Source organism: Polypterus senegalus, chromosome 5 (genome assembly GCF_016835505.1).
Source record: "Polypterus senegalus isolate Bchr_013 chromosome 5, ASM1683550v1, whole genome shotgun sequence".
Classification (NCBI taxonomy): Eukaryota; Metazoa; Chordata; class Cladistia; order Polypteriformes; family Polypteridae; genus Polypterus; species Polypterus senegalus.
The window spans coordinates 53,983,736-54,008,049 of NC_053158.1; the positions used below are offsets into that span (position 1 = coordinate 53,983,736).

General features: G+C 36.2%; 1 protein-coding gene across 1 annotated transcript in view; it reads right to left on the minus strand.

The window, feature by feature from the left end:
- Positions 1–24,314, minus strand: part of trpa1b (transient receptor potential cation channel, subfamily A, member 1b) — a 98,007-nt gene that overhangs the window by 29,672 nt on the left and 44,021 nt on the right. Inside the window, exons 15-20 of the mRNA XM_039754652.1 lie at positions 15,710–15,800; positions 9,492–9,551; positions 8,170–8,268; positions 7,077–7,147; positions 5,593–5,743; positions 2,865–2,954 (exon numbers count right to left, since the gene is read on the minus strand). Coding sequence (XP_039610586.1) covers positions 2,865–2,954; positions 5,593–5,743; positions 7,077–7,147; positions 8,170–8,268; positions 9,492–9,551; positions 15,710–15,800 — 562 coding nt within the window. The remainder of the gene's footprint in view (positions 1–2,864; positions 2,955–5,592; positions 5,744–7,076; positions 7,148–8,169; positions 8,269–9,491; positions 9,552–15,709; positions 15,801–24,314) is intronic.

Consider the following 24,314-nt stretch of genomic DNA (forward strand, 5'->3'; position numbering starts at 1 on the left):
TATAAGCAATATAATTTGTGACTTGGCAGTCAGATCAATTTTTGTAAGTTTTAATAGTTTAACATATCTGTAATCTGTTTTATTGTCTACCTTAGTATGGTTTCTGTGCATTAGTGTCACGAATGTGAGCATTTATGAGCGTGACCAATTTATGATGTCCATTTTCTCAGAACTTGAGTAAAACGGGTCAATTGTTTAGTAGTATCCTGTTACTCGGTCTTGTCGTTTTAATTTGTTACAAATTGAAATTGTTTCATTTTATAGCACAAAACAGTTTCTACTTTCTAGCTTATGTTACATTTTAATCATCTTTTACAAAGTTGTTTTGGAAAAGTAAGCGGGTCTAAATTTTATATATATTTATGTGCGACTACTACTACCCACACCTCCCACATTCTATTCTCACAATTTATTTTATTTTTGCTAACTTACAGCGTAATAAAGCAATTTAAAAAGTTATTACAAATTTCAATTAGAGAGCTGGTTTGTTTGTCACCAGAGTGACCAATGACCAGCCGGCCCCCAGGATCTAGTTGCGAATAGATTACTAACAGTTATGTTAGACAGGAGGGGCCCAACTCAGGGCGCTGCACAGGGGCCTTCAGCAAACTAGCTACGCCACTGATCATCTGCATCTGTATAATAAAAGGTGCAGCAGCCCTAGTACTGATACCTGAGGTACATTCTTCTAACATCAGTAAATTCTGAGAAAGTTCCAAAACTTTTTGCTACAGGTTTTAGGCCAATATTTGCAAACATCTGCAGAGCACACTTCTTTTAGTTTGATCAGTAGCCTCTCATGGGGTATTTTATCAAAGGCTTTCCAAAAATCAAGGTAAGTAATATATACACACCTGTGAAGCTTTTTGTTGCTTCTTCCAGCATATTACGGAAACATTATCTTCTCCATTTGAACCCATGATAACTGCTCAAACCTGATTTTGCCATGTAATGCTCAAATGTTTTCTTCATAATTACTTTCATTATTTTACACTTATGATTCATGTTAAACTTACTAGTTTATAGTTGGTTGGATCAATCCAATCATCTTTTGTGTATCCTGTATAGCATGTGCTAGCTTCTAATCTTTAAGAATTTCTTGTGTGCAGGAATTTTTGAAAAATATACAGCAAGAGTTTATATACCTACGTACTCTCTTCCATAAGTACTCTGTTATAAATTTTATCTGATCCCACTGAATTATTTGATCTCAGTCACCTTTTTATCCTAAGCCACACATCCCTCTTTCTCTACAATTTCTGAATCACTGAGTACCTCTCCTTAATGACCCCTACTCTCTCTTCTGTTTCTTTTTCCGGTTTCTTTGTGGTGGTGGCCTGTGCCACCTCCACCTACTCAAAGCATCATAATGCTCCAACAATGATGGATGGATTAAAAGCCAGAAGTCTACATGACCATCATCTTCAAGTTCTTCCGTGTGAACCCTAAATCCAAAGAGGACTGTTTCATTTATGTGAGGTAGAATGCCCAGATGGGACTGGGCGGTCTCATGGTCTGGAATTCCAACAGATTTTATTTTTTTCTCCAGCCGACTGGAGTTTTTTTTTGTTTTTTCTGTCCACCCTGGCCATTGGACCTTACTCTTATTCTATGTTAATTAATGTTGACTTATTTTATTTTCTTACTGTGTCTTTTATTTTTCTATTCTTCATTATGTAAAGCACTTTGAGCTACTGTTTGAATGAAAATGTGCTATATAAATAAATGTTGTTGTTGTTGTTAATAGTCCATGTAACTGCTGGGAAGTCATTGACTTCTCCATATATGAAAACTTCAGAAAAAAAGTAAAAATTAGAGCATTTTGGTTGACTAACAATTTAAAAACAACTGGTTCTCCAACCTCTTTCTTGTTTTTCAGAATGCAGATTTCTTTACACAAATAATAGATTATTTCTTTATTCAATATGAACTGTATTAACTCATTGGTTACATATCAGTCTATAATTCTAAGTATGTTTATTTTTATATAGCTGAAATATAAATATGAGTAGTGACGAAGCAAAATCATCGGAGCAAAAGATGCACCAAAAGGTCTTTACCTGAAATGAAGGCTCTAGGAGTCAGAGGATAGGCAAACAGAGTATATAGCCTTTATTGCAATAAAACAATAACATGGACTCAACCCATTTAGGCCAAATCGAGCTGTGCCCCGAACAGTTCAAAAATTACAGTTTATATTATCATTTCTTATCACTCTGACCTCGCTCAAAACAGCCCATTCGCTGCTCATTCTGACTCCTTTTTCTGTAGCTGGCCTGTCACATTCTTTCATAATAACCACTATTATTTTTATCTTTTGTTATTAGTCTCTACCGTTCTGCTTTGCTTATTTTCTAGTCGGCCTTGAGTTTGCAGATGTTCCACCTTTTTCCACCCTTGGGCTGTCTTATCTTATTACTTCCCTTTCTTGGTCTTCAAGCTAGTTTATATTGGTGGCTAGAGCTAAGCTTTAATTAAAAAAGAAATATGGCATGTGCCTTTATTTAAACATTCGTTTAGCAGGCCTGACTTGCATTAATATTTGCACAAAAGTTAATGCTTATATATTTTTCTATATTTATTTATGCTAATACAGGAATATACTAATTTTATTTTCCATAGTAGGAAAAGACTAAAATAAAATTAAAAAAATTTTCAACAAAAAAAAATTGCTCTTTCTTTGCTTATTTTTTATTTGCACTGTATTTTTAATTTTCCTTTGTTTTTGCTGTATTTATTTTGAAGTAAGTGGTTGCATCTGTTATGTTATTATTTATCTGATTGAATAGCATGTCATTGTAATGTTCTGGTTTTAAAAAACTAAATAAAATGTATATATATATATATAAAAATATCTATATTACCTGCTGAAATATTTGCACAATTTCCTTTCCAACAGCATATAAACTCATGATCAAAACTAAAATCATACAGACAGTCAGCAAGTAGTTTTCCTGAAAAAGGTAAAAACAGAAGCATTGCAAACCTGAGTTACATATTACCAAATTTTATGCCAATTTAAAATATGAATTTAAATATTCATCCATTAATTGATTTAAGATCATGATGATCTGACGTCTGTGCAGATACTAATGGATGCATGGTACAAATGAACGAGGGATGGTGCAGCATTGCAGGACTGATTTGAAATATATTATATTATCTTTATTATTTTTTAATATTTTTAACACTATACAAATCAGTACCTGAAAACCACCTTATAAAGTATAATGCAATAAATGTAAGGATGTTGTTTGTTAAAAATTTTCATTAAAAAACTCTGGATCTAAAAAGAAATGAATTGTGTATAACATATATTTTAAAACTAAATGTTAACTTTTGTTCCAAACAGTGTTTAATGTACAGTATAGTATTTTGGACAGCAAACTGGTTACTCAAGCAAAACTTGGATTTAGCACTATAGGCATAATATACTGCTCAAAAGAATTAAAGGAACACTTTTTAATCAGAGTATAGCATAAAGTCAATGAAACTTATGGGACATTAATCTGGTCAGTTAAGTAGCAGAGGGGGTTGTTAATCAGTTTCAGCTGCTGTGGTGTTAATGAAATTAACAACAGATGCACTAAAGGGGCAACAATGAGATGACCCCCAAAACAGGAATGGTTTAACAGGTGGAGGCCACTGATATTTTTCCCTCCTCATCTTTTCTGACTGTTTCTTCACTAGTTTTTCATTTGGCTACAGTCAGTGTCACTACTGGTAGCATGAGGCGATACCTGGACCCTACAGAGGTTGCACAGGTAGTCCAACTTCTCCAGGATGGCACATCAATACGTGTCATTGCCAGAAGGTTTGCTGTGTCTCCCTGCACAGTCTCAAGGGCATGGTGGAGATTCTAGGAGACAAGCAGTTACTCTAGGAGAGCTGGAGAGGGCCATAGAAGGTCCATAACCCATTAGCAGAACCAGTATCTGCTCCTTTGGGCAAGGAGGAACAGGATGAGCACTGCCAGAGCCCTACAAAATGACCTCCAGCAGGCCACTGGTGTGAATGTCTCTGACCAAACAACCAGAAAGACTTCATGAGGGTGACCCAAGGGCCCCATGTCCTCTAATGGGCCCTGAGCTCACTGCCCAGCAGCATGCAGCTCGATTGGCATTCGCCATAGAATACCAGAATTGGCAGATGCACCACTGGTGCCCTGTACTTTTTACAGATGAGAGCAGGTTCACCCTGAGCACGTGACAGAAGTGAAAGGGTCTGGAGAAGCCATGGAGAACATTATGCTGCCTGTAACATCATTCAGCATGAGCAGTTTGGAGGTGGGTTAATGATTGTCTGGGGAGGCATATCCATGGAGGGTCACACAGACCGCTACAGGCTTGACAAAGGCACCTTGGCTGCCATTAGGTATCAGGATGAAATCCTTGGACCCATTGTCAGACCCTATGCTGGTACAGTGGCTCCTGGTGCACGACAATTCCTGGCCTCATGTGGTGAGAGTATGCAGGCAGTTCCTGGAGGATGAAGGAATTGATACCATTGACTGGCCACCACACTTTCCTGACCTAAATCCAATAGAACACCTCTGGGACATTATGTTTTGGTCCATCCAATGCCACCAGGTTGCACCTCAGACTGTCCAGGAGCTCAGTGATGCCCTGGTCCAGATCTGGGAGGAGATCCCCCACAACACCATCTGTCATCTCATTAGAAGCATGCACCGATGTTGTCAGGCATGTATACAAGAACACAGGGGCCATACAAAGTGCTGCGTACAATTTTGAGTTGCTGCAATTAAATTTTGGCAAAATGGACTAGCCTGCAACATAATTTTTTCACTTTTTTTTGGGGGGCGTCTTTGAATTCAGGGCTCTGTAGGTTGATTTTCATTTTCATTTCCATCAAACGATGTGGCATCCTTTCGTTCCTAACACATTACCCAGTCTATATCAGTATAGATATCCAGGAGGATTTCTTTTTCCCATTAAGATCTGATGTGTTTTCAAAGTGTTCCTTTAATTTTTTTGAGCAGTTTTATATTTAGAGATATTTTCTGTTGTATGAATGTTTATTCCAAATTCTTATGTGCTGTTTTGTTCAGTCTGTTGATTTAGGCAATTAAAATCATTTAAGATTAATACAGGCCTTTTTATGTTTACAGCCTAAAAATTAAATATAAGACTTCTGATAGACATTACACAACTCCATATGGAGAATCTGTCTAAAGCAGGACATGCATTTAAGCCAAAGATTCTCAGGGCTAGAGATATCAGCTCAGACTTCAAGGATTAGTCTGCAGTAGTCTGAAACAACTAAAAATTATATTAAACATATACAGTAGGACCACCAGGCTGGTGATACGTTTTGGGAGTGTCCTAAATTAATACCAGTTTGTGGAGGCATCTTTCCATAATTTCTCCAATAAACATATTTTTTTTCTTGGCACCATTACAAACTACATGGGGTAATTAATGTATTAAAAATCACTTTTTGATAGAGTATTTCTTTAATAATATCAAAAATAAATGGCTTAATTAAAAATACAAAGAAAATCCATTGAATGTGAAGATACATTTTCAAATCGGAGGTACTTTTTGTTAAAACTTTAGATATAGGAAGGCTTACCTTATCTTTTAGGTCATTATTCACTCTTAAGTTATCTTCAGTAGTGAAGTTTGTTTTTGGGCGCATTTTTACAATAAGTGTAGTAAGAGGCAGGAGGCCAAATGTGTATATGACCAGATTAAGAACGTGTGCTTTTAAACCATAGGCAACCCTTGAAAATTAAAAAGAGAAAGGAATTAATGTTTCTTTGTTTTTTTTATCTTAATGACTATACATAGAAAAGATCCTTTTTCAGTACAGATACTCAGTTGTTAACATAAAGTAATTTTCATTCAAGACATGCATCTTTTTTAATAAAATACTAAAAACAAAGTGGTGGGAGAGGCTGTCATACATCTACGAGGATATTCAAAAATTATAGAAAAGCGTACAAACTTACTAAAGTTATTAAGAACTTTAGACTTACAAAAACTATAAACATTACTAATAAAACATGCCTTAATGGATTTGCTTCACTGAAGCCTACTATGATAAATCATAATATTGCTGAAGGAATACAAAAAATTTAGTTAGTTTTCAGTGGTGCCTCTATTTACTTTCAGAACAGTCTGAATTTGACAGGGGATTTGCTCAGCAAGGTGTGGTAAGTGGAGAAGATGGATGCTTGCCCATGTTAGCACTAGTGTATCCCACTATATTACAAATAAACTGTTAGATCCAAAAAGGTTTTCCCATTTTTGCATTTCATTCCAGAGACGCACAATTAGACTGCAAACTGATGATTAAACACACCACTGTATTCAACTGCATTAAACTACTGAACAAAAGTTCTGTCAGATGGCTACACTGTTGTCAAGATGAAACACACCTGACGGGCAACAACTTCCAGACATTCTGTGAAATTCAGGTATTACAAACATAAGCCAACCTTCGACCATCTTAACACCACATCCAGCTTGCATTAATGAAACTTGAATTGAAGTGATGAAATTATGGAATAATGAAGACATTTTTGTAGGCTGATCCCTCCATCAATTAATTTCACTCCCTCTCCTCTAGTTGCCACAATTTAAAAGAAAACTTGAACAGGAAGTTGTCATTGACTATCAATGCTCTTAGTGACCACATTAATGCTGATCTCCAACGCTGTGCTAACCAAAGAAACCATCCCTATATATGCTGTATGCAGTCTTTCTCCGTGTTAAACAAGGATCATGGCTGGCTCACTGTCTCCTTTCACATCTCCGTATTTCTGTTTATCTTTCTACAATAAATATATAAGAAATTCCTTGTATGTACATTTTTTGATCATTCCCTTAAAGTATGTAGAGCAAAGCAGAAAAAATGCGTTATGCACCAACTTGGATTTCATCATCTGCTAGGCCATATATATCTATAATGCTTCTCCTGTAAAAGCTTTCGTTGTGAACATGTCACTTGACTTGATTTACAGTCATTACCTTTTACTGTTTTTTATTACAGTGTGTTAGCCTTTATTATAGAATAAATCGATTTGATTTGAGTTGTAATATCAGTATATTTACCATTTCATTTGCAAATATTTTTTACAGACAGGGTGGGTCAATAGATCTACACGTTTGAATCGGACCATTGTCTGAAAAAAAAAAATAATGATTACATTTCCATATTTTATTCAAGAGGTGTATCAATACCATCATACACTGCATATCATATTTATTTGAATTAAACGAAAAAGCAAAGCAAAATCTGATGTGAATTTTTCACATCAACAAATAAGTTTAGTTTATAATATATATGGTTGTGATGGAGTAGCCACCATTAAATGCTAAAGAGCTTCACTTTCTTTATGCCTAACCAAAGAAAGTGTTTGATTTATTTTCAGGATGAAGAAGACAGAAAGTTATAAAAGTGTTAATTGGTTTAAAAGAGATTTTTAACTTGTTAACTTTCCCTATCAGGACATGTTTAACCTTCTTCTTTTCTATCCATTCTACACTTGTCCATCCCTTCTTCTGCTTCTGAATTTTGCCTGGATTTATTGCTGCACTAAGTGTTGTTAAAAAGACGTGTACTTTCGAAAAGCCTGCAGCTTCTATATGGAATCACGTCTTAAATGCTTCAGTAACCATTGTATAACTTGGTTTTGATTCATTTTTATAACTTGCATGCCCTGAATTAATGCATAGCCTTAATGTTATACAATTTTTAAAGAAGGGCAAACAAGTTTCTCCCCTGAGTGTATGTAACATCTGCTTATAATACTGGACCTTGCTCCACACTCCTGTAATAAAGAGCTCCAGAGAACAAATCTTTGAATTTGCACAACACGCTGAGAACAGTGTGCTTCTTTGGATATAAAATTATTTTACTGTATTCATTTTCTAAAATGAACATTTTGCTGACTGATCTGAGATGCTGTATTGCTGATTTTTGCTGATTGTTTTATTTATTGTCAATGTAGTCAGGGTAGGTTATCTAAACTGGTTCCAGTAAAAGCCTTTACTACTACTTTAGACGCTTAAACAATTAGAAAATTACTTCTTATATTATAAAATGCAACAAACTATAGTTGAAAATATTTGCAAGGAATTACACATAGGAAACAATTCTTCAACAATTTTAAATAGTGCATAATTTAAAAGATATTTGTCTTACATTCATTGCAGCAAGAGGATGATATGTGTATTTTTTATCTTCTTCTGCAAGTTTTTTATAAGACAATGGGCACTGTAGGTACTTAAAATTATAATTAATCTGTCAAGATAAAAATACATTATTAAGGACATGCACAAATATTTTTTTTAAATTATATTGTAACTGTTTTTTCTTTCGTTGTTTTTTAAACATATTGGCATACGTTTTACCATTTTGTAATTATCATCTTTGAGGACATTTTTTTGATTTAAGTAGAATAACTAATAATTTTAATTGATTGTAGAAGAAAATATAAGTTTGTGGCAAGTCCCAACTTCATTATTTACATCTGTCCAACATGTGGACATAGTTAGTGTCTTACAGAAACCGAATTAAGGGAGCTTAAGGATCTGGGCTAAAAGATCTGTGATGGTAACCAGGGGCCATGCCACAATTAAGGCGAATTAGGCATTCACCTAGGGCACAGATCATAAGGTGGGGGACCCAGCCCCCCAGGGTAGCTGCCAAACACCCGAATAAGCTTGGCCTAGGGCACAAAATAACCTAACAACAGCACTTCTGGCAACTAGAAGGATGCCAGTTCGAATCCTGCCAGTGACAAAAGAAATGCTATGTCGCTGGGCCCTTGAGCAAGGACCTCAACCTGCAGTTGCTCTAGGGGTGCTGTGCAAATGGCTGACCCTGTGTTCTGACCCCAAAATACTCTCTGGAGAGTAATTTGGCATATGTAAGAATTACAAATTCCTAATAGAAGAAATTGTATATGGTGAATAAAGGATTATAAAAAAATTATTGGGGTGTGGAGAGGGGCTTAACACTGTTTATAATAGTAGTTTCCGTCCCTGTTCCTTGGTCAGAAGAAGCCCCACCAAAAGGTCTGTAACATCACAGTCTGATCCCACCTCTTCCAATCTAATTAAGGTAAAAGAAGATGATAACTCAAAGTCAAATCATTCAGCCAAAAAGTTTCACAGAGGGTACATCCCACCAGAGAAAGCTTACACAAAATAATACTTTTACTCTTTGATTATTTCATTAGGACTTCTTGTTATTTACTCTGTACTGTATTAAACAGGGTTTCTGGGTAAAACTCCACCTTGTATTTTCCCTCCCTCTACTTTATTTTCACACATCATACTGGAATCCTTTACAGGAAAGCACTTGCTAACCTCTCATCAACATTTGGTAGTTGAATCTTTGAAAAATAATCTAAAAGGAGTTGAACTGAAACGCAACCATAAAATTATTTTTTTAATGTGTACTCCACCCAGCATTTTCAGTTTCCTTCAATTTTTAAATGCTCACACAGCTTGATAACTTACATGGTAGTTTTCACTGTTGACATCATCATCTGATTCCTGTATAGCTTTATCCAAAAGCATCTTAAATAAGGAAAAATAAAAATACTGTTAAAATTCAGATCTCCTTTGATACCAATGTACAGTACATTATTCTACACAAAGTACATCGATGTTACATAGAAAGCCCAGTGGGGTCTTGGCGATCTTGTGGCCTTGGAGCCCCTGCAGATTATGTTTTTTTCTCCATCTTAAAAGTAGTTTTTATTTTCTCTCCACCCAGTCATCTGACCTCATCATTGTAATCTTCTTTAGAGACTTAGAATACAATATTATATATTAGACTATACTTTTCTACTAATTATGCATCTATGATATGTAAGTCTGTATTAATGTGTTTTTTGTTACATTATTATTCTTGCCTAATATAATGTGTTTTTCTTTTCTTGTAACTATTTGACATCTTGTAAAGCACTTTGAGCTACATTTTGTGTATGATAATGTGTTATAAAAATGAAGTTGTTACACACATTTCACCACATCAGACCTCCAATTTTATCTTTGCACAAATATGCAAGTTTATATTCAGAACTCCCCAGCCTAAGAACAAATCGCTTTGGATTAATTAAAGTTTATAGTGTAAAAATGAAATCTGATTGTACAGTACGTGTGTGTGTTGACAAAATGTAAATGCTGCCAAGACTAGTGTAGTAAGTGTTCATATGCCATAAAAAGCAACTCCTTCAGAATTACTTGGCCTGCAGTATTAATGACAATATATAGTATTGGTAAAAAATTTTAGAGCATTCCATTTTTTTGGATTTGATTCAAATTTAAGCAGTTCAAGTCCAGTGAATAACCTGAAATGGAACAAATTAAACTTTGAAAAGGAAAAAAAAAAATTTTTAGGTAAATAATGTAATTTTTAGAATTATAAAAAAATGTCTTTTTCAAGGAACACTCTTAAAAATAATGGCCCTTAAGCTGGGGGCATGGTTTCCATATCGTCCTGAACTGATGTAGGTTTTAGAGGCTTGCTTACCCTTTAATAAAATTCAGTTTTAAAAAGAATAATAATAATGGTCCTTTAATGGCATTTTATGATTGTGTGGTTCCTCGCAGCTCCAGTGCTAGACAAAGTACCATTTCATTCTGGTAATGCATATGAATTGTATTCTTTGTGCTTTGAAAAACTTCCTAATACAGTAAACCCTCGTTTATCACGGTTAATCTGTTCCAGACTCTACCGCGATAAATTAATTTTTTGCAAAGTAGGATTCTTTATTCATAAATTGAATATTTTCGCAGTTAGAGCATAGAAAACATGTTTACGACCTTCTAAATACATTTTTTAACATTATTAGAGCCCTCCAGACATGAAATAACACCCTTTAGTCAAAAGTTTAAACTGTGCTCCATGACAAGACAGAGATGACAGTTCTTTCTCACAATTAAAAGAATGCAAACATATCTTCCTCTTCAAAGGAGTGCGCATCAGGAGCAGAGAATGTCAGAGAGAGACAGAGAGAGAGAAAAGCAAACAATCAAAAATCAATAGGGCTATTCGGGCTTTTAAGTATGCAAAGCACCGCCGGACAAAGCATCTGCAAGGAAGGGAGCAATGTGAAAGTAGTCTTTCAGCATTTTTTAGAGGAGCATCCGTATCCTTTAGGCCAGTGTGCGAAGAGCCACTCTGCTCACACCCCCTCCGTCAGGAGCAGAGAATGTCAGAGAAAGTGAGAGACACAGAGAAAAGCAAATAATCAAAAATCAATGCATGCTGTTCGGGCTTTCAAGTATGCGAAGCACCGCACGGGAAGCATATTGTATATCATTGAGGAGTTTTATTTAATACGTAATACGTGCTCTGATTGGGTAGCTTCTCAGCCATCTGCCAATAGCGTCCCTTGTATGAAATCAACTGGGCAAACCAACTGAGGAAGCATGTACCATTAATTAAAAGACCCATTGTCCGCAGAAATCCGCGAACCAGCAAAAAATCTATGATATATATTTAGATATGTTTCCATTTAAAATCCGCGATGGAGTGAAACCACGAAAGTCGAAGTGCGATGTAGCGAGGGATCACTGTATGTAGAACAAAACTTAAATCTTTAATGTATTACAATCTACCTGGGAGCTAACAGATTAAGAAAAACTTAATTTAGCCCATGTAACTGCATTAAAATCGTGAGCTATTGGTACATCACAAATCTGCTACTCATGGTTATTCACTATATGAAGCCTGCTTCAGATCTAAATAAATAAATGTTCTTTCTGGGACCTTCAAGTGGACGAGTCTGTTGATCGCTCTGAAGAACCACATTGGCACTTTTATTTTGAGAAGTGTAATGTGTTGACAGCTTACATATTTTCTGCAGCAATTAAAGTTATTTAAGCCTTGAAGGTTGAGGCAAACAATTCCTACAGGTGTCCCAGCCGTTGTCAATCCTCTGTCTGTCTAAAACCAGTGTTTGTGTTGCTACACCCACTGAAGCATTATTTGTACAATATTGCACTGTATACTGTATTGCTATAATAATGGGAAGGAAAAGGCAATTAAGAAAGGAAGACAGACGGATCATTACAGCCCTTAAAAGTGCAGGTCTTTCCCTTAGAGAAATTGTAAAGAAAGCTGAGCTGACAGTGAGTAGAGTTTCCTACACCATCAAAAGGGACTTGAAAACTAGGGGAGACTGGCAGGAACAAATCTGACAGACTCAAAGTCACAGCAGAATCAGAAGATAAATTTCTAGGAGCTATCAGCTTTTGTGACAGATGGCTCACAGGACAGTGGTTGAAGTAGGCAAATCTTGCTTTCAACTGAGAAGAGAAGATTTTAAGTATGTTTATGCATTTTTAATTAAATGGATGGCAAAAACCTTTTGTAGATGCATCAACAAGTCTAAGAAATTATTTTGAAATGTAAGATGGACATATGAAAATGTATTTCAGATACTTGGAAATAGGTCTATTTAAAAGATGTGTGAAATACATTTTAAAATGCTGACTCTTTTGAAAGACAAATTATCTGTATTTTCAGATATCTTAAAATGGACAGCAAATATTGAAATACATTTGTAATACTCTGAAATTAGTTTACTGCAAATTAATAATTAGATATTGACACTTCATTTAATACTGCAAAATGAGTACCACTGGATTTGAAATATTTCAAAATGCATTTGAACAAATTGGAAATACTTTTTAAAATATACAAAAATAAGTTATTTCAAGTAATCCAAATTAATTCTGAAGTAGCCCAAATATACATTCAGATATTTCAAATGGCTGTGGTGGGCTGCTGCCCTGCCCGGGGTTTGTTTCCTGCTTTACGCCCTTTGTTGGCTGGGATTGACTGCGGCAGACCCCCGTGACTCTGTAGTTGGGATATAGCGTGTTGGATAATGGATGGATGGATGGATGGATATTTCAAATGGATTTTGATATATCCTAAAATAGATATGGTAAGGTCACTTCTACTGGAAGGTCAATATCTATAAACAGCCTTTGAAGATTCATGGATTTTTAATGAGAAATTCAATAGTAGCAGAGAAACTTTGAAGTTGGAATTATTTAAACTTTGACAGGTGCCCTTATAACCAATACAATCCTAACCCAGCCAAGAGGCTACTGCAGATAGAATGATTGAAGGTAAAGGACAAATGCTGTAAAATGCAGAAAACATAATAAAGGGTTTACCATTTTAAAAAAATAATTATCATTATCCTTGCATTTGAGCATCATCAAATGTACAAATAGCATTACTGTTGCTGATCATAACCTCCAGTTATTCCTTCATTTTTATGAGCTCTAGATAAGTTTTAAAGTTCAGTTAAGACTTTGGCAGATAGATAGATAGATAGATAGATAGATAGATAGATAGATAGATAGATAGATAGATAGATAGATAGATAGATAGATAGATAGATAGATAGATAATCTCTGAATGCACACCAGAATGACTAGAAAAAGAAAGAAAACTTCTGACTTGGCAGTCACAGTGAGGAATTATGCAGGTGATGCTGTTGTTATAAAGGAGCCCAAGTTGTATTTCTTGACACATTTCTTCTGAATAATTAGTTTGCTGAAAGTACCCTTTATTAGTGTGTCAAAGAGAGAGATTGTGCAGCATTGCTCATAATTTGTTTTTATTCTTACCATCACCACTACTTTGAGGGGTTCCAAAGTGCATCTTTTAACTGAGCCTATACACTAATAGCGTGGACAACAGTTAACCATTGTCCTAATGCTACAACTAACTCTTTCACTGAAGAATTAAATACCAGAAAGTTAAATAGTATTCCCAAGTACTGAAAAATATGTTTATATTGATCAGTAGTCCACAAATTTGCAACTGTGTGCTTTCTTATAATAATTTAATCTGGCTGTGCATTCAAAACACAATATAAAAACATTAAAAAGTATGCATTCTGCAGTTCTACCTGATTTCTTCACAGTGGAATATAACTATGAGGACATGGTAAGGTGACCCATAATCACAAAAATGTACTAGATTCTACCCTTGTTTCTTTTGAGATACAGATAAATCATTTGAAATTAGATCAAGGCTGCAATGCTTTCCAGTGGATATAATTTATTCTTTTGTGTTCTTGGTTCATGCAGTGGAGACTGTAATGACTAACATTTTCCTCTATAGTGTTTTATAAGACAAATAGAACCCCGTTTTCTGTAACTAAATTGCTTATCTCCTTGTGGGGCTACTTGTAATTACTTCATTGAATTATCTGGCGGCATGTAGCTGAGATTGTTGCACTGCTCAGCGTTTTGGCTGTTTGACTGTTAAGCGAGTTAGACAGGATAGTGGGCTCTAACTGGCAGATTTGATTTTTATTTCATGCGGTACTGTATGAATGAAGCATGCTTTAGACTGCTTTTATTTTTGTATATCAGATGAACAAATTAACTAAGATTAAATTAGTTGTATCAACTGCATATAACCAGCTATGTAATGCTCCATTTGGCAGTGTGAGATTATTCATATCTATCTATCTATCTATCTATCTATCTTTATAACTTCTGTATGTGGTGTTTCTTAGCCGTGCAATGGGTGACACCTCAGCACCACACTAGTTTGAATAGAGAGGAACAGTGTACGTTTTTTTTACATTGGCTGGAGTTCCAATCATGCCACGAACCCCCAAACCTTTCCCTGCAATTTGGAAGACCTGCTTGCAGGGCTGGATACAGATTAACGTCATACCCAGGATGAAGCAGTTGCAGGCTAAGAGCCTTGCTCAAGAGTGGAATCACTTCTGCCATTTACTGGATTTGAACCAGCAGCCTTCACTAGCCTTAGAGCCACCACTCCACTTAAATAATATATGTAAAAATGGCTTCATTTATAAATGCATTAACTACTTGCTAGCAAAGCTGCTCTTAGATAATATTTTTTGCATTTTACAGAATTTCCTGTACCTCTCTATGATATTAAAAAAGATTTCCGTTAAGTTCGCTTTATTCAGCCTTCAGCTCACCCAATCATTTCTGCTACAGTGCAAATCCTCTCTCCGTACCACCCCATGACACTCTCAGTGCTGCTAACTCGCCCTTCAATGCAGTCGTTTATAATGGCAAGGCAGAAAACCACAACTTAATCAAGAACGTCGCATTTTAGATTGCGACAGAAAAACAGCGGCAAGCACTGATATTGAATGTTGAAAAAAAGAAAATGAACCAAAAAGAGCTGCATATAATACTGTATAAGTAATGAACAAAGAGAATCATACAATAAACGAGAAACAGAAAAATATCCTGAACAATATGTGAACAGAAATGCAAAAAAACAACGTTTATAGAATGTAAGTTAGAGGATAGAATAATTCATAATATTGTTTATGATGAGGTGTTAATGTAACGTAATTACATTTTTTATTTACTTTTTATTATGATTTACTTTTTTACTTTTAGTTTTTACTACATTTTATTATTCAATGGTATTTAAAATAGACAGTTATAGTGAAATACTCAAGTAACTGATTTTCTGTTTATAATAACTAAGGACCAAACTGTCTTCCTCTCACACCCCACATACTCTTCTGTATACCAACTCTTCAAATACAATCGCTTTCTCTAATGGAGGAGTGCCCTGACGCCCTTTGAGCAGCTCAGCCTCAAGAAATTTTGTATGAAGAAACATTTGAACAAACCCAAAAAAGTCAAGCATGTACAAGTAAAATACAATGTACAAATATTTTATTAATAATCCTTTACATTCTTACTTTAGCAGCTTCTGGCAGGTGTTCGATCATGTCTAGCACAGGAACCTTCTTCACAGAGCCAGGCTTATAAGTGGTAAGAGTTTCATGGCTTCTACAAAAAAACATACATTTGATTTGGGAACTAAAGGAATTTAATTAGGCACTCCTTGAGTGATTTTGGGCTATACAAGAAACAGATTGTCATTGTTGTTAATTAGGTAATTGCTTATTCCATTTGAGATTTTGTTGTAGTTCAGTTTTGGGTAAATTTGTGTTTATGATAATTACTTTGAAATCATTTCATTGCTTTTCCATCACCTTCTGACTCATTGGCACCAGAAAACCTCTACACATTATACCATTTGACTCATCTTGATGCCTAGTCATGCAAGATGTTGAGCTTTTACCCCCCTCCCTATTTTCAGTACTCAAGATCCTCATTTTTTGGCCATTTTGGACCATATTATGTACACCCTTACGATAAACCGTAAACCAACAAATGTATTCAGCAAAAAGAATACGAAGGACTTGAAGTTGTGCCTTCTACATTAACAGACCCCAGGGGTTCACCTCCTAATGGGATACGAGGGGTCAAAGCTACTCCTTTTCACAAAACGTATAATAAACAGGGTTCTGTAATAAAGACTTGTGGAGTGCCGTTTTATTCTATTTCAAGGTTGCTGATCACGAATATGAAATTTTTTATATTTGATTCTTCTCTTGTGGTCCTAGCCCTCTAAGTGCCACTTCCTGAAGGTTAAAAATGGCAAATTTCAAACATTGGCATATAGGGTATTGCTCTAGACCAGGGGTTCTCAACGTCGGTCCTGGGGACCCCCTGTCGCTACAGGTTTTTGTTTCAACCAGCTTCTGTTTTTAATTGAACTCCTGGGCTAATTAAGTGAACTTGTATTTCCCAAGTTCTGTGTTTAAGGAACAATATATTAATTAGAAAACTAAGTTTGCTAAAAATATATATATATATATATATATATATATATATCAAAATGTACCAAGCAGTTATATAGGAATAATGTATTTTTTTCTTTTTAATAGTATTTTAATCTTGATTTTCATTCTATTTTTCTAGGTGTTCTAATTGTTTAATTAATCCATTATTTACTAATTAGTGGGTCTGACTCTAAAGTAGCTGCAGCCTTTGATTATTCAGTGCTGTTTGCCTGGGTGTCTGCTCTGCTCGTTTTAAGTTGTCATTATTAAGATACAATGAAGGGGGGAAAACTGCACAGAGAAAGGGCAAAGTATAATGAAATCAACAAAAGAGAGTTAAGCATTTAAATCTATAGCAAAAGCAGAAATATTTATAAATGTCTTATAAATGTAAAAATCATACTGCTATGCTTTTCTGAATGTCGAATAAAAGAAAAAAAAATACCAGCTAATTAAATGAGATCAGTGTTACCAGGTGTTGTCACTGATTAGGAATCTGGTTGGAACAAAAACCTGCAGCCACAGGGGGTCCCCAGGACCGATATTGAGAACCCCTGCTTCTAGTCCAGGGGTCCTCAATCCCAGTCCTGGAGAGCCGCAGTGGCTGCAGGTTTTTGTTCTGACCTGGTTGCTTAATTAGAAAGCAATTCTTGCCAATAAAGCACTAACAAGCTATGAAATTAAATTAACTCTGCTATGTCAGGTCATTCTCATATCCTAGATTTTCTTTCCCTTTCTATCATGTAAATGATTTGAAGGCTAAAATGGACGAGTAATTCTCAGTCCTTCACTTTTTTCTCTTCATTTTTCTTCCAAGTATTTAATTAAACCCAATAGTGCAGATAAATACACACAGGTGTAAATGTAAATAAGCTAAATGGAGAAATGCTGCTCTCTCTTGTCATTTGCATGTTATTGATAATAAGGAGCAATTAAAATAGCTGTTTAAGACAAAATTAAGCAATAAGGGCTCAAAATCACTAAAGTGAAGCAGAAGTGTTACTTTAGCAATAAGTGCTTTTTATTAAGCAACTGGGTTGGAGCAAAAACCTGCAGCCACTGCGGCTCTCCAGGACCGTGATTGAGGACCCCTGTTCTAGTCTATTTCCAGGTCAGTGATTAGGAATATGATGTGATTTAGATTTTTGATCCTTTACTAGGGATCTCAGAGGGTGAAAAATTACTCATGTTCAATTACAATTTTAAATATTTAAACTTTAAATATTTAAGTTGAAGCACTCATTTAAATTTTTCAGATTCCTGAAGCATTTTTTCTTGTTTATTATGTACTTCTTCCTCATGAAATAAATCATTACATTTCTTATGTGCATCATGAATTAGGGCATCTTATGCTAATTCAGACGTTTTTCTATTCCTAAGAAATATAGTCTATGATTTCACAATGATAAAAAACTATCTGAGCACTTAATTGAAATAACATAACAAGCAAAAATACAAGATGTATTTTATACAGATGCTAAAAATGCTTTTTTAAACAAGTGATTTGGAAAGTGTGTCACAAATATGGAATTTTCCTAAGCACACTAGAATGTTTGTAGTTTGACTTAATCACACCTAAATCTATATTCAAACAAGCAGAAAAGAAAGATGATTTTGTGAATCATTGAATGTTATTCTTTGACAAACATGGACACACAAATTGTGGTAAAGGTGGGACATTCACTTTAGAAATTGAATTATACACAAAATAAAAAAAATGTACATATACTGTATATTGTATATATATATATGTATACAGGAAGAGTCAAAATTATGTTAACATTAGAAAGGCTGAAACAATTTATTCACAAAAGATACTTCATATGTGCAAGATGATTTACAGTAATGTCTCAACCTTTTCGCCATCATTTTCAACACATGTACCATATGTGGCATATGGATTGTCCACATAAATTGTATATAAGTACATATATACATAGCAGTACCATTAGTGTTAACATAATTTTGACTCACCCTGTATTATATTATTATTTTATATTATATCTATCTATATTGTAGTTAAACCCCTACTTAAGAAACATAATCTTGACCCCTCGGCTCTTGGAAATTTTAGACCCATCTCTAACCTGCCTTTCTTAAGTAAAGTTCTGGAGAAGGCAGTCATAATGCAGTTAAATGACCACCTCAATAAACATGCTATTCTTGATAAATTTCAGTCGGGTTTTAGAACAAATCACAGCACAGAAACTGCACTTGTTAAAGTAGTAAATGATTTGCGAGTTAATGCAGACAGAGGCCATTTATCTGTTCTCATCCTCTTAGATCTGAGTGCTGCATTTGACACCATTGATCATAATATTCTTAGAAATCGCCTTAGTCAATGGGTGGGCCTCTCTGGCAGTGTCTTAAATTGGTTTGAATCCTACCTGACACGGAGAAAATTCTTTGTTAGTTGTGGTAATTACAACTCAAAGACACATGCTATCCGATACGGTGTTCCACAAGGCTCTATCCTGGGTCCGCTGTATTTCTCAATCTACACTTCCGTTAGGTCAGATTATCTCAGAGCACAACGTGAGCTACCACAGCTATGCTGATGACACACAGCTGTACTTATCAATAGCACCTGATGACCCTGATTCTCTTGATTCACTAGCACATTGTCTGACTGGTATCTCAGAATGGATGAATAGTAACTTTCTCAAGTTGAATAAAGAGAAAACTGAAATCTTAGTGATTGGCAATAATGGATACAATGAGGCTATTAGAAATAAACTGGATACATTTGGATTAAAAGTCAAGACAGAGGTAAAAAGCTTAGGGGTAATTGTTGACTGTAATCAGAATTTTAAATTGCTTATTAATCAGATCACTAGGACAGCATTTTTTCACTTAAGAAACATAAGTAAAGTTAGACCTCATATATCACTGAAAGATGCTGAGAAATTAGTTCACACGTTTGTTTTCAGTCGACTAGATTACTGTAACGCACTCCTCTCAGGACTACCCAAAAAAGACATAAATCGTTTGCAACTAGTGCAGAATGCAGCTGCTAGAATCCTAACTAGGAAAAGAAAATCTGAACACATTACACCAGTTTTGATGTCACTACACTGGTTACCTGTGTCATTCAGGATTGACTTTAAAATTCTGCTTATGGTTTATAAAGCCTTAAATAAACTCGCCCCATCTTATATATCGGAATGTCTGACACCTTATATTCCAAATCGTAACCTTAGATCCTCAAATGAATATCTCCTTAGAATTCCAAGAACAAAACTTAAAAGAAGTGGTGAGGCGGCCTTCTGCTGCTATGCACCTAAAATCTGGAATAACCTGCCAATAGGAATTCGCCAGGCTGATACAGTAGAGCAGTTTAAAACACTGCTGAAAACATATTACTTTAACATGGCCTTTCTATAACTTCAATTTAACTTAATTTAACTTAATCCTGATACTCTATATGTTCAATTCATCATAATAACTATTCATGGTGACTCTAAAATCCGTACTGACCCCTACTCTCTTTTCTGTTTCTTTTTCCGGTTTCTTTGTGGTGGTGGCCTGCGCCACCTCCACCTACTCAAAGCTTCATGATGCTCCAACAATGATGGATGGATTAAAAGGCAGAACTCTACGTGACCATCTTCATCAAGCCCTTCCATGAGAACCCTAAATCCAAAGAGGACTGTTTCATTTATGTTAGGTAGAATGCCCAGAGGGACTGGGCAGTCTAATGGTCTGGAATCCCTACAGATTTTATTTTTTTCTCCAGCTGTCTGGAGTTTTTTTTTGTTTTTTCTGTCCACCCTGGCCATCAGACCTTACTCTTATTCTATGTTAATTAATGTTAACTTATTTTATTTTTTTACTGTGTCTTTTATTTCTATTCTTCATTATGTAAAGCACTTTGAGCTACTGTTTGTATGAAAATGTGCTATATAAATAAATGTTGTTGTTGTTGTTGTTATACTAATAAAAGGCAAAGCCCTCACTCACTCACTCACTCACTCATCACTAATTCTCCAACTTCCCGTGTAGGTAGAAGGCTGAAATTTGGCAGGCTCATTCCTTACAGCTTACTTACAAAAGTTGGGCAGGTTTCATTTCGAAATTCTATGCGTAATGGTCATAACTGGAACCTATTTTTATCCATATACTCTAATAGACTGCAGCTTGATGGCTGTGGGAGGCAGAGTTGCGTCTGGAATCACGTGGACTGACTGTGAACGCAGTACGTAGAAAACAAGAAAGAACTCCAAAGATCGCTGAAGAAAAAATGCATTACACAATTGAGAAGGCAGCAAAAGAATATGAAGCGAGTGACGCATACAAGCATATTCATATAAGTGCAGCTACTGCGAAAACAAAGCACGGTGTAAAACGTAAGTTTAAATTAAGCTTATAGACACGCTCCTGCTGCCTTTTGTCATGCCTATGACGAATGTCATATTCGCGAGATACAAGTTTAATGAGAAGACACGAGGTATAAATGAGACTTTGGATCACTTTGTAACGGAGTTAAAATTGCTGTAGCGAGAAACTTTTAAGTGCCGGGTCTTAGCTAACATTAAATAAAGCCGAGGACATCGCAAGATTACACAAGAGAGCGGCTCACGTGAACTGACTGAACGCAGTACGAGTGATCACTTCGATGAATCAAACCTGTTTAAAAAATGCATTACACAATTGAGAAGGTAGGAAAAGTATATGAAGCGAGTGACGCATACAAGCATATTCATGAGTGCAGCTACTTCGGAAACAAAGCACGGTGTAAACATAAAGTTTAAATTAAGTTCATATACAGGCTGCCGCTAGCGTTTGTCATGCCCATGACTAATACGATATTCGCGAGATACAAGTTTAATGAGAGGACGCAAGGTATATACGAGAGTTTTGATCACTTTGTAACTAAGTTAAAATTGCTGGTGAAGGACTGTGCTTATGCAAATTCCGAGAGACTGTGTTTGTGGAGGGACTGACAGTTAAGGCGGGTGGGGGAGTCACGTCATCATCTCCCCTCCCATTCACCTCGTTTCATTCACTTCATTTCACTTTTGAGCTGAGCTCCACACCTGACGTGGTCTTGCCGTTCTTTTTCCTTAGTGTTTAGTCCTCTCTCCTTTACTGATTTATATAGAGGAGAGTTGAGATCGTGAGGGATAGAATAATGTTTGGCTCAAACTCAGAAAAAGTGCGAGAGAAACTTTTAAGTGCCGGGTCTGAGCTAACATTAAATAAAGCCGTGGACATCACAATCCGAAAGACTGTGTTTGTGGAGGGATTGACAGTTAAGGCGGGTGGGGGAGTCACGTCATCATCTCCCCTTCCATTCACCTCATTTCATTCACTTCATTTCGCTCCAAGCTGAGCCCCGCACCTGACGCGGTCTTGCCGTTCTTTTTCCTTAGTGTTTAGTCCTCTCTCTTTTACTGATTTATATAAAGAAGAGTTGAGATCCAAGAGACTGTGTTTGTGGAGAGGTTGAGAGTTAAGGTGGGTGGGGGAGTCACATCATCATCTCCCCTCCCATTCACCTCATTTCATTAACTTCATTTCTCTCCGAGCTGAGCTCCACAGCTAACGCGGTCTTGCGGAAGCAACTTTGTCACGCTGCCACTAAATACTCACAGAAAAATCCACAAGTTAATACACACGCATTCTCTAGAGTTTCTCCACACTCAATGTATTCCTCGAGTCCCATTTATACCCTCTGATCTCCCATTTCAATTCAGATGCCTCCAATTTCCAGTAAGGCTCTGCTGCGTGATGACAAGTAATAAGTCTCAGGGACCGACCCTACAAAATGATGCCATTGATTTCAGGCAAGATTGCTTTTCTCCTGGACAGCTATACGTTGCATTCTCAAGAGTGAGCTCGCGCAGCTTCGTCATATTACAACCGGAGTACAGCCAGAAACCTTTAAGTGCCGGGTCTTAGCTAACATTAAATTAAGCCGTGGACATCGCAATATCACACAAGAGAGCAGCTCATGTGAACTTCCTGAACGCAGTACGAGTGATCACTTCCATGCATCAAACCTGTTCAAAAAACGCATTACACAATTGACAAGGTGATGGCTTTATATGTCGTTCGTTTATAAAAGAGCGGAGAAGCTGTGTAAAGGCTGTTTCACAAAAAAACAGTGGAGCGTCTTATATGAGCAGGCAGTCAGCTAAAGAAGGGAATCAATAAATATCTATATAATCGTAATCAACGAGCAAAAAATAACATACAAGCCGCGGATTAAATAAAGGAAATGGGTACCTGAACAGTAAAGTAAGTCTCGAATAGCTACACAATAACTATAAGAATCGTAATAAACGAACAATAAAACAGTACAGAACCGCGAAGCAAGGAGAAACGATAGCCTTATATGGCGTTCGTTTATAAAGCAGCGGAGAAGCTGTGTGAAGGCAGCTACACAAAAAAACAGCAGAGTGCCACACTCTGAATGTATTCCTGGCATCACCGTTATACCCTCTGATCAATTGAAATGCCTCAAATTTCCAGTAAGGCTCTGCTTCGCGATGACAATTAATAAGTCTCAGGGACACACCCTACAAAAGGTTGCCATTGATTTGAGGCAACATTGCTTTCCTCCTGGACAAAACTATATGTTGCATTCTCAAAAGTATATATATATATATATATATATATATATATATATATATATATATATATATATATATATATATATATATATGTATATATATATATATATATATACTAATAAAAGGCAAAGCCCTCACTCACTCATCACTAATTCTCCAACTTCCCGTGTAGGTAGAAGGCTGAAATTTGGCAGGTTTATTCCTTGCAGCTTACTTACAAAAGTTAAGAAGCTTTCATTTCGAAATTCTACACGTATCAGTCATAACGATCGATAATGGTCAACAACGTCCGCCATGTTGAACTTTCTTATTTATGGCCCCATCTTCACGAAATTTGTTAGGCGGCTTCCCTGCACTAACCAAAACCGATGTACGTACTTATTTCGATGGTATGACACCACTGTCGGCCGCCATATTGAACTTTCCAACGTCACTAATTCTCCAACTGTCTCACGACATATTGAACTTTCCAAAGTCACTAATTCTCCAACTTCCCGTGTCGGTAGAAGGCTGACCCCATCTTCATGAAATTTGGTAGGTGGCATCCCTGCGCTAACCGAAACCAATGTACGTACTTATTTTGGTGGTATGACGCCACTGTCAGCCGCCATATTGAACTTTCCAACGTCATTAATTCTCCAACTTCCCGTGTAGGTAGAAGGCTAAAATTTGCCAGCCTCATTTCTTACTACTTACTTACAAAAGTTAAGCAGGTTTCATTTCGAAATTCTACACGTAACGGTCATAACGGTTGACAATGTTCGCCATGTTGAACTTTATTTATGGCCCCATCTTCACGAAATTTGGTAGGTGGCTTCCCTGCACTAACCAAAACCGATGTACGTACTTATTTCAGTGGTATGATGCCACTGTCGGCCACCATATTGAAGTTTCCAATGTCACTAATTCTCCAAGTTCCCGTGTAGGTAGAAGGCTGAAATTTGGCAGGCTCATTCCTTACAGCTTACTTACAAAATTTGAGCAGGTTTCATTTTGAAATTCTATGTGTAACGGTCATAACGGTTGACAACGTTCACCATGTTGAACTTTCTTATTTATGGCCCCATCTTCACAAAATTTGGTAGGCGGCTTCCCTGCGC